This window comes from Myripristis murdjan, chromosome 4, assembly GCF_902150065.1.
Source record: "Myripristis murdjan chromosome 4, fMyrMur1.1, whole genome shotgun sequence".
Taxonomy (NCBI): domain Eukaryota; kingdom Metazoa; phylum Chordata; class Actinopteri; order Holocentriformes; family Holocentridae; genus Myripristis; species Myripristis murdjan.
In genome coordinates, this window is record NC_043983.1 from 21,562,824 (window position 1) to 21,574,858 (window position 12,035).

Here is a 12,035-nt window from a genome sequence, read left to right on the forward strand (position 1 = left end):
TGGCGGCGGCCCCCGAGGATGAGGTAGATCGCAGACCGATCCGGAGAGTCCGGTCCAAAAGCGATACGCCTTATATCAACGAGGCGAGGATCTCTTTGCACCTGGAGACAGGTAGGCAGCCAACAGCACAGACGCACTCATGCCTGGTTACATTAGTAGCCTAATCCTCTAGGGGAAATATACGGAGAAAAGATTATGATTGTGAAGGAAATTGCTTTATTGTCCCTTGTGACAGTTGACACATATCAGCGTGACTCTGAGGATACGCTGTGCAGGTCTGACAGTATCCATGGTGCTGAGCTGCACCTTGGTGGTGGTGACTACACACAGTGACTCATGTATTGGGGGGTGAGCGAATAAGAATTCCCCATATAGGCTAAGCTATATTGCGACTGGGTGGTGATAGTCTATGTGGCCTGCAAGACAGGGGAAACCTAATTATTGTCAGACGAGGATTGGCGTGATTGCGATCGCTTGAACCAGACTCCGCCTCGATTGTAGGCTGCATTGCAATGTTGTATGAACTTGACTCCCTTACTCACGTAAAATGCAGTAGGACCTGTTTGCAAAGGCAGATGGATGGATGTTGTGGCATGCGCAATCCTTGCCAAATGTCATAGCTTAAGCCTATACTTTCGTCCAAACGAAAACTAGAAAGATAAGTTATTGTTTCCATTGTTGCCATGGTCACGATGGGCTGCTGTCATGAAGCCTGCATCGTAAGCATGCTGCTATAGGGATTTCAATTTTAAGAAAACTCTGTGAATTTATTCACTCGTTTTAATTTGGAAATGACAGCTGGTGCTTTTCGGTGAATTTCCTGCCCAAATTCCAATGCCCACATCACACAGAGCGGGTGCTTATATCATATCAATGCAGCATTATGGAGCTGTCCACTATTGCTCGGTGCTGAAAATGTAACCGCGCAGAAGAAGCGAAAAGACCCGGCGGATTTGCGTGAAATCGACATTTCTCTGCACACACCGATGATCATACACATTAGATTACATGAGAGGGTTTTTGTGAATTATTGCATCGGAATAGCTTCCATTCGACCCTCCCCCAGAACTGCCCGATGTGACAAATCCCAGTCACATGGTGTGTAGCCTGGTATTCCAGACTAGAGTCTAGCCTATATTTTCCATTTCGGACAGATGCCAACTCTAGAAAATTCCACAGCCATGCTGTTATTCCGGATTGACTATACTTTCTCTTTTTCTGTCCTCAAAACTGATATATTAAAGATATAGGCTGTTATGTCTTACTCAGCAGTTAGCATTAAAGCTAGACTGGATAGTCATTCTTAAACTGATGTTTCATGTGACATTTTAATGTAAACTATCACAGCAGTGGCATACTTAGTTCTGTGGTTTCTTAATATTCTCATCCAGGGCTCAATGGTTTGGTATCTTTGCCACAAGCAAAGCACTTATGTGAAAACTGTGGTCTTAAATAATCCAAACAAGACCGGGAGTTACTCACATGCAACCTCTATAATATCCCCCTTTTTAGCTTACTTAAACCTTTATGACTCATGGTGCTCAGACCCACCTACACATAATCTCTCTCAACTGTCCTCTCTGGCCCTTAACAATCTTCCACTCTATGTTGTTTTCTATTACATATAGTAGCTTTTCTCAAGTACATTATCCCACCACCATGCAGTCTCAGCAATATAATGATTTCTTAGACCTTTGCGTCAGAATCTCCATCCAGTGTAGCTTAAATTTAAAGGATGGGGAGGAGAGTGTTACTGATAGCCATTAGGTGAGAGCAGAGTGAAAACCCTCTGCCGCATAAAGCTGGCATGGCATTATCAGGGAGCCATGCTATCCAGCGGGCAGTGCCAGCTACACCATGACAGGATTTTTCTTCACATCTCTCACTGAATCTTGAAACACCCCTATTCCCTTTGTTTATTTTGTGTATTCCTCACCATTTCCCTCTTCCCCCTGACCTTCCCCAATATTGCTTTGGTTTATTTTCAGGGGTTTTTGTCACCAATGAAGCCATCTGCCCACCCACTCTCCTGTTTGTCATTGATGTTTGTGTGTGTTTAGCTCCTGTTGTTTTGCATAAATCCAACCCACTCTTTCCTTTGATTTGTGTGTATGTGTCACCATACATAACTGTGATGAATAACCATGCCATCGTCATTGTGTGTGTGTGTGTGTGTGTGTGTGTGTGTGCATGAGTGCATGTATGTGCATAAGCATGTATGTGTATGTATGCTTGTCTGGTGTACATATGTGAGTGGGAGGCTGGGTGTTTAAGGGTGTTGGGTTTAGTAAACAAGAGTTATCAAGGCTCATGGGCACTGTGGCTTTTGCCAGACGGTTTGTTGCTCTGTTGAGCCTGACCTTCTCCAGCCACATAGAGTACACTGTTAGACTGAGATGGTAGAACCTTATTTGCCCAGGAGGAATGAAACTCTGAAAACACTTAAATCCATCAAAAATGAGGACCCAATTTGCACAGATGCGCAACTCCTGCACAGTCTAATTTACAGAGGAACTGCTACAGTATAAGTTGTGTTTATCCATAAAGAAAGCAAGCAGTTGCATACCATTAACACATTAGCTCATTATTTTTCAGTTCTTATTTCTATTCATTAGACGAGATCTGTTTGGAAGGCTGTGGCTTGGATAAATGAAGTTCTGCTGTGTTCCATCTCCTCGAGACAGTTCAGTGCCCAAGCAGCTCAGCTCTCCAGCAATGGAAATCCAGGTCAACCGGGTTAGAGCTTAGCCCTGCTCAAAAAGACAAGACGCAGTCATTACCACACTCTCATTCAAACCCAGAGCACACTAAGACAGACCTGAATGGGAGACTGAGAAAGAAAGGGCTACATGAGAGGAGGTGGATGAACAGGAAGAGTAGGAGGAGGATGAGAGAAAGAGGATGGCGTGGGGACTTTTCAACTGTAGCAGCTGAAAGACTGCCACGGTCAAAAAGAAACAGCAGTATGAGTTTGCGCTTCAGCATAGAATATGGTGGGAATATTGCACACAGGCAGGTGGATGCATTCACCCAAACACACACAAAACGCCTCCTGGTCTCTGAGAAATACTCTACCTCTTTGTCTTTCTAGTTTGCTCACTCTTTCACCAGTGCACATACATCAACACTGCCATCTGCATGCATTAGCCAGACCTTGAGCAGAGTGCCAGAACTACCTGGGCAGAATACAAAAGCAGAGGAAGGAAGTGCAATAGCTTGCAATGGAGGGGAGTACATCCACTGCTTTGCTGCCTCCCACCACAATCCCCCTACTCTTCCGCTATTGGCATGGGGGTCCATCCATTCAGCTTAGACAAGGCAGCCCTTGTGCTGAGAGGGAAAACCTGAGCCAAGTAAGGTCTATGACTCAGAGCCAAGTTCACACTCAAAATAGTGGGAAGATCTCTCAGCTGGTTTGATAGAGTTTGGCTTTAAAGAAAAACTCCACCCTCGGATGTTCATACACTGTCTGATCTCATTAATTTGTGAAGTTCAATGGATTCCAGTTATTCTGAGTTATTAATGTTACTTTATAATGTGTACTACCATTTCCCCACATTTCTCAGAATGCCTTCCAACAAGCTCCAGTGCATGTGCCTGAACTTGTGGTGACAGCATCAACATGAGTTTTTCCAGTCCAGAAAATGTGAAAGTCATGCTCCTTTCTCAAAATAAAACATGTCTTGTGGCTGCATTGTATTCTGGTCTACTGAGGCTCTTCTGTGATTGATTAGTCACCATATTATTGCTAAAAATTGGTGCCTCTGCTCTTTGATTTTGAGGAACTCAGAACAAAACCTAACATTTAAGTGTTAAAATTAGATAAGAAATTCTGTGCTTTTAAACTCAATGGCTGCTACACCAAAAGCATCTACCATCTTACTAGTTATCTGCAAGAATAAAAAAACACACCACCAAATAACAAAATGGGCCCAGAAATGCAAGCTCCATCACCATTTTTTTTTTTTTTTTTTGAAAAGCGCTGAAGTGTTTTTAGGGTGGATTTGTATTTTTTAGCATGCTGTTACTATTGGTGAAGGCCACCCATCAGAGCAAATGAGCTGGATAGAGGGGGCAGGAGACAGACAGACAGAGAGAGAGAGGCAAAAAGAGGAGAGCGAGGAGAAGGGAAAAAGAGAGATGGGTGACTCATATCCCTGTGATATGCCGAGTCTCACATCCACACATTTTCAGGGAGGTACACACACACACACACATACATGCACACAGGCACACACTCACACACACACTCATACACACACACACACACAGACACTCTCCTACAGGCTCTGCTGTTCTGTCGCTTTGTATTAATCCAGCACATAGAGGGTCCAGTCAGAGTAAGAGAGAGAAATGAAGTGGGTGGGGGAGTAAAGGAATACAGAAGTTGGGGCATTTGAACACTGAAAAGCAGCGAGAGTGAATGAGAGAAAGAAGCGGGGGGGTACGTTGAGCATTATGTTTTCTCAGCATTAACAGACTTCCATTGTCCTTCCTAATAATATCACACGCTGGTTAGCTCTGTTCCCATGTGTTCGCTGCTGTTTTGGTTCCAACACATTTCTAGACAGACATGGCAAGAAAAAGGGGACCAAGCCAGACAGTGCTGCTATAATGTGAGTAAGTCGCAAGTCCAATTTTTACTGATTTTCATATTTAAACTTCAGTTAAAACACTACATGTGTGTCTGTATGGACTGAAAAAAATTCCAACACTTGGGTTTTGGGAATACTTTAAACTCCCATTTGATAAATTGAAAAAGTACATGATGGTCAAGCTAAAAATTATGTTTTCTTACTTCCTAGAGATACAAGATGTTCACGTGACAACACCGATAGCTACAGCATTTGAATATTTGTATAAAGACATGTCTATCTTGGAGTGGTGGTAATTTTGTCTTCTATCTTGGGTGCTTTATTCACCAGAGGCCACCTTTCTGCCACAGCTGGCTCTCTGTCTGTTTCCTGAAGAGGGATGTTGTTAAGGCGAGGAGAGGAGTGAGTTAGGCTGTGCCCCTGCTGTAGAGCTAATTATCTACAAAACACTGAAAACTCAGCCCCTTCCATCCACTCTGCTTAGGATGCTGCCACACAAGAATAATTTAACATGTTTCACCCAGGAATACCCAGGGCATTGTGTAAGTGTGTGTGTGTGTGTGTGTGTGTGCGTGTGTGTGTGTCCCCTTCCGATTTGACAAGGCGATTATTCCAATAGCATTGCAGCAGTCAGCATCTTAATCAGAAATACAGGGGGAGGAAAGATGAACTGATAGAAAGATGGAGATGGAACACGGAGGGTGATGGAGATTAAATGGCAGAATGAGTCTGTTTGAGGCTCCAAGCAGCAGGTCTGCACCTATCTGTCTTTGCAGCAGACCGGCACATTAATTTTACATACTAAATCTCTGTCAGGTTCATGCTCTCAGTACAGGGCCTAAATTAGCAGCACCATCAAGGCTACAGGATGATAAATCTCTTTTGCCTGATAAAGACATAGGCCCAGATAAGATGAATGGGTGATATGTAGGGTAATGGACAGTCATCGGAAATAGTGAAGGGGGTCAATATAAAAGAGAAAAGGCTATCTGGTTGCCTAATTTAAGAGCATCAAAAGGATTATAGAGATCATATTGACAGTAGTTACCAGGAATAGCTCAATTAAGGTCGGGATTTATGTGTAACGTGTCAGTTACACCGGATGGACATGACACTGGTAGCCACCAACACGTTCAGCAATACACCAGCCCAAAAAAATGGGAATTACAATGAGTGCATCCTTCATTTCTGTGTTGTAGTCAGCAGGTCTGTGAGCAAGCGCTAAATAAAAGCAAGTTTGACCAAAGAATAGTGAGCCAGAATCAGTCAGCGCTTCAGCAACAGGACCGCAGATATTGATCATAGCATTTCATTTGGCAGTCAGTATAGAGCTGCAGTCATTTAGATGGAGAGATCCAGACACATGACCTCCTCTGGACTCTGATCAATCACAGAGGTACACATTTGGTAGGGAAAGTTTAACAACAGGATGTTTTATTTTAACATCTTTCTAATACTTGCAGTCCTAGTTAAATTATCATGTGAAGCTCTATAGTGTTTGAGTGTGTTTGTATGTGTGCAGTAACACATACTAGCATCTGTGCCTTTTTGTGCTCACGTGTCTGTGTGTGTGTGTGTGTGTGTGTGTGTGTGTGTGTGTGTGTGTGTGTGTGTGTGTGTGCGCATGTGTGTGTGTGTTGGTGTATTTATTTCAGTGCTTCTTGTATATTTGCTAGCTATCAGACTTGTCAGACACATTCAGGCATGAAGTCCATTTGCTCTCAGCAGCATGTCGAGCAGTATCCTGCCAAACCCTTGTGCCCCCACGGAGTCCCTCATCTGTGCATGATATGTAAAACTATTGTAAACTAGGAAATACGACACTCTTTGATGTGAGGGCATCAGTTGGATTTTGTACACTCTCTCTGTCCCAGACTCTTAATCTCTTTTCTACAACGTGCAACGTGTTGGCTTGGCTCTCTCTCTCTCTCTCTCTCTCTCTCTCTCTCTCTCTCTCTCTCTCTCTCTCTCTCTCTCTCTGTGTGTGTGTGCGTGTGTGTGTGTGTGTTCTGTGAAAGGCAAATGAATGAGCAAATTAACAAATAGCACACCAAACAAAAAGAGAAAATATGACAATACTACATACATACATACATACATTCAACAGTGGCAAAGCAATGCAAAAATATTGTAGGTATTTAGACTGTGGTAAACATTTCAGAGTGTGTGTGCATGTGAAATTACCCATTCATACTGCCTATTATTATGAGATATTATGAGGTGTATGACGCAGTAAACCCTAACCCTGTAATAGTTATTAGATGAATGCCTTATGTGAAGTGTTCGCTAAGGCTCTGTTGTGCCTGCTTTTTGATACAGCAGGAGGCAAACACAGCCTGTCAGAGACCACTCTCTCTTCATAGACACTACCAGCTTGGCTGCCAATCACATGACGCATGGGTGTGTGTGTGTGTGTGTGTGTGTGTTTTATTGATTAGTCTCACACTGCTACTGCTCTGATCTCAAGTCTCTCTCTCATTAGAGAAAGCAACGGCAGCCAAAGAGTGGGACTGAATTAGGCTAGTCATCAGGATAAGATAGATAGGCATAGTCAAGGGAGGGGATTATGTGAAAACCTTAGAAATAGAATTGGGATAAAGACTTCATTCCATTTCTGTGGTGAAAACGCTTTAGATATGGAAGGATTAGGAGAGCCGTGATTGTCCACCTTGTTTAGTCCTCGTTCCCTCAACCTGTGGCCCGGGTTTATCCATTTCACACAAGCTCCACTGTGAGTGAAACCATTGTCTTAATGGTTTGTCATAATGGGTTTGTAAATGAAGCAAACCTTTTCTAATATGGATATCCAATACTTGTCACTTAGAGGAAAGCCATGTGTAGAAGCCTATTTTTGTCACAGGACCTGTCATGCAACTGAGAGAGTTGTTAATGATACGTTGTCTAAGACAACACTGCAAAAGGACGACTCATTCCAGACCAGAGGCTTGTTCACTAAACGCTTCCCCTTTCATCTGGTGATACACGGCCTTGTACTTTGAATTTGAAAGGCTCCATGAATCATCGTCTGCTTCAGTCAGCACAAAGGGGAAAATGCCGTGCTTGCTTTTGATCTTACCGTTACATAAAACACATGCACATCAGCATGCCCACTGTAAACAATTGAAATGGCAACAAAAAAAATCCTCCACAAACACTTGTATGTCCTCAGACAGACGCCTGGTCAAAGAAATGGTGCACTCATTTGCACGTACACACACACACTCTCACTCACACACACATGGCTACATCTTGGTCTGCCCATGTACCCCATCCAGTTTTCAATCTAACATGAAGGGGATTACAGTGAGTCAGCTCAGATGAGACACTGACTCCTCCTAACCACTCTCCACCCTGCCGCTTGTCACTGTTTCATTTCAGAGAGAGAGAGGGAGAGACAGTGAGAGAGAGAGAGAGAGAGAGAGAGAGAGAGAGAGAGAGAGAGAGAGAATTTTGAGCATTGCCCTGCTCATTTCTTGTAACTAAGCTCCACCTGATGGTAGTATCTTGTAACTACAGGTTGTGACCCCTTCTTGTCTCCTCAGTAGAGAAACTCATTGGGGAGGGGGTTACGAGCTCACGAAAATGTCCTTATTTTTTTAGTTGTTGCTGTTTATTCTAAGGACTGAATAATCGTAGCAAGTCAGAAGGGAACAGTACATCTACAGATTAGAGCTTTTACTTTTTATTATGTTCCTTTTACTGGCCTCTATGACAAAGTTAAAGATGGAAACATTGAATAATTTCCCATGAGGCCCAAAATTGTGCCGCCAGGCCAAAACAACCGGCAACCAGTAAAAATAGACACAAAGGGGAGGGGTGGGGGGTTGTAACCTGGCTTCTGTGTGAGCGTGTCAATTTTTGTGTGTAAATGATTTTCTCTCTTTTTTCTCAGTTATGATATTTAGCTGCATATGATGCACGACTCCGTGTAATAGTGTATTTGTTTCATGCCACCATTTCTGTAAATCATCCACACGCCGCCTATTTTGTAGTAAATCTTCGTTGTATATTCTGAATTTCCCGGCGCCTCAACGTAATTGGATGGCGTCACTGGTTCAACGCGCAATAGCGAGTCATGATTGGCCAACTCTATGGAGGGGCGGGTCACCCAGTCAAGTAATGTGTAGCGTAGAGCTACGTCAAGCTTCAAGAGAGATGACAGATTGAGGCCGGAACTAAGGGTGTATTTCCTTCAAAATAAAATAAGAGTATTGGGGCGCAATCACATCATTGTGGGTTAACAGATTTTTTTTTTTTTTTATTAAGATATTAGTTGTGTGATAGCGATACATTTTTTCAGTTGAGTCTTTTCTCTTTATTTCTTGCAGCCATTACGTCTGGCAGGGCAGAGCCTAAAAACCTGTGAACATGCTACATGCTGTGAAAGTAACAATTTGAATTAAGAAAAATCAAAGCAGATTCGTGCTTATATGCATTGTTATTTTTACTTCGGCTGACCTACATTGGTTTAGTTTTACTCGAAAACACTGCAACACAGTGTAATCTACGTGTTCGTCAACAGTAAGGATTTTATTTTGCAAGTAAAGACAGGAAGTGTTGCTGTATATTCTGCGTGTGAGTATTGACGCTGGCGGATCGAGCTGAGGACCATTTCAAATCCTCCTTCCTCACCAGAGCAGAGGGCGAGAGGACAGGAGGGTACAGCCTTGCAGTCCGGTGCAAATATGGCGGGTTGTGAGGGCGAGGTGGTGCGGCCATGGTATGGAGCTTTTTCTGAGAGCGACGCGCCATCCTCATCAGCGTTAGCTCCCATGTCCGAGGAGGAGAAGCCGAGGAAGAGGAGAGCTTTCTGCCTGGTTAGGATGAAGTCCCGCAACAGCAACAACAGCAGCAGCAGCAGCAGCAGCAAGCAGCAACAGCAACAACAGGCTGCAAATAACAACATGCCTTTCATCATCCATTGCCAAATAGGCAGAGAAATCAAACACATATGCAGCAACTGCCGAGGAGTGGATCCTCTGGAGGGTGAGAGGAGTAAGTTGACTCATGAGCATTGGGTAGAGGAAGATGAGGCGAGGAAGAGGTTTGCGCTTCCTTTTTTTTTTTTTTTTTTATTGGCATCTCCAAGTGACCGCTCCCTGCCTGTCGGGGAAAATCTGCGCTACCCTGCCAGGAGCGCAGGAGCAGCAGACATTAGTCCTTTAATTTCATTAAGAAAAAAATGTCATAATAGATCCATCACCTTGGTCTGGGACTTATACGTCGCAGTAAATTCACAGCAGTGAGTTTATGTTGAACTTAATGGTCGTTTTTTTTTTTTTTTTTTTTTTTTTTTTTTTTTTTTTTAAAGTATAGGCGTGAATCACTATAATATTCTTATAGGCTATAGCTTTACTGTAATCTTTTTAATATATTCGGGAAATTCTTTTATGGGGATGCTATGGCTTCATGGCACTTATTTTTGCTGTGGAACATGTTGCAGGATTTGAGTAAAAGCTTGAATGCGGATGCAGCTTTTTGTTCAGGTTCTCTGATGTCTTTGTTTCCCCATAGGTAACCCACAGTCCACTGGTCCACCTCTAAAAGCCCCATCCAAGACACTTTGTTGATTGGAACCTTTAGTGCATCATCATCCATGCAGCATCATATCACTACCACTGTTTGGCTACTTTGAGTTGTTGTTTATCTTGTGAGTCGTTTGATCCAGCACTAAGATAACAAGGCCAGGGTCTGTGTGAAAGAATGTAGCCCCACCATGTTAGAGCTTGACTCATCTGACTCAGAGCTTGTCTCACTTCACAGCAGGGGGTTGGACAAGGCAAATGTAAACACTCATATTCTTTTGGACTGAGGGAAAGATAAACCCAGGGGGGAACCTTGCCTATCAGTGCATGCTCTCTGAGATAACCCCAAACCCCATGGTATCTTTTTTAAGTTACAGATTGCCCCAGAATCACCAAAATTCACTCGTTATCTGCTGACTTGCATGTCAGCTGAAGGTGCACTGAAGTTTTGTTGGGGCACCAAACACAGCAAGTCGACTCTTCTAGTTCCATCCCAAGTTTCTGTTAAACTGGTGAAGTTAGGACCATTTCTTTACAGCTCCAGATTATAGCTCAGGCAACACAGTGTTGTTGCTGTTGTGGGTCCAAAAGTCAGTAAGGTACACATGTAGTGAGACTATTGTTACTTAGGAAATACATGAGATAATGAGGTAAATATTGGACTTGTGGAATTTTATCTAACCCACTATGTGTTTGGTAGTCACACTGTTGAATGGACATCAGGGGTGTAAAACTGAACCACAAAAAAACAAACCATTCAATCCACAAGAAACCCTACAAGGTGCAGTGTAGCAAACACATCCACTATATCAGACCCATCTAACACACACTTAGCTGATGAAATAATGAATACACTTTAAGAATCTTCATGTTTAAGTAGTCTGAGCAGAGATTTGCTTTTGAAAGAATATGTGTTGATTTCATATTGCTATCCCAAATCTCTGAATGAAAACAAAGTAAATTTTGTTGATAAGACACAATACACAGAACACTGGAAATGGTAGTTTTTAATGACTGGTAATTACAGAATTTTACCTTGGGGCAAACTGTTCATTCACCTTGTGTTTAGCCAGGGAAAGTTTACCAAGCATCCACACTCTTTTGCACTTCTTTTTATTGACATTCTCACCTGGTTATATGACATGGTACATCCACAGAGCGTTGGCCGCTGACTGGCTGGGCGTTAGATACCCTAATGTCTTCTGTCTTCTGCAGGCTTACTGTGTTTCACAGTAAGCAGGTTGTTTCTCTGTCTTACCGCTGGCATCATTTTCTTTGGTCATTTTCTGATTGATTAGTTGTTTTATCATTCATTTGAGCACCTTAATAATGTATGTAGAAGTTTTTCTTTACATATCCTCTCTGACATACATAGATGTATCTGTTTTGTCGTAGGGGCCAGCAATTACTACTTAAGGACCCTTTAGCTGGAATTGACACTGGTTCTTGTGCTGATGTGACTTTTGTGTCACATGATGTTGAGGCCTTCTAGGTGACACTCAGGTCTAATCGGATCTATTCATATTTCACATGTAAAGGATGGAATTTTTCTATGGTATATGTCAGGCATGTAGGTTTTGTCAATCTAAGAGATAATTAAAAAAAAAAAAAAAACAAACAAAAAAAAAAAACATGCCAGGGCATGCACACATTTGGCTCACACAGTTGGTAAATGTGTTTATCTGTTGGTGCATGTGAGTCCACATCCACTAATGCCTGTTGAATTTGAGTGTCTCTTTGAACGTTTAAAAGTTGGCAGATTTTTTTTGTCTTTGCAGCAGCACAGGCATCATGCCCTCTTTCCAAACTCTCCATCTTGTAGAGCAGGATGTTGTGTGTGTAATGGGAAAAGTGAAATTTAAAATGGAAAACTAGAGTATGCTATATAGAACAGCCGGCGGCATGATTACTTTCC

The 12,035-nt window shown here is 42.7% G+C and overlaps 1 protein-coding gene across 3 annotated transcripts in view; it reads left to right on the forward strand.

The window, feature by feature from the left end:
- Positions 1-12,035, forward strand: part of phactr1 (phosphatase and actin regulator 1) — a 24,891-nt gene continuing 12,856 nt past the window's right edge. Inside the window, exon 1 of one of the 3 annotated variants that reach the window (XM_030049244.1) lies at positions 1-111. Coding sequence is in view for 2 of the 3 variants with exons in the window: in XM_030049242.1 (XP_029905102.1) it covers positions 9,281-9,590 (310 nt within the window). In the remaining variant the exon portion in view is untranslated. Of the gene's footprint in view, positions 112-9,215; positions 9,591-12,035 lie in introns of those variants that run through there. The other 2 variants (XM_030049243.1, XM_030049242.1) reach the window with 2 other exon arrangements.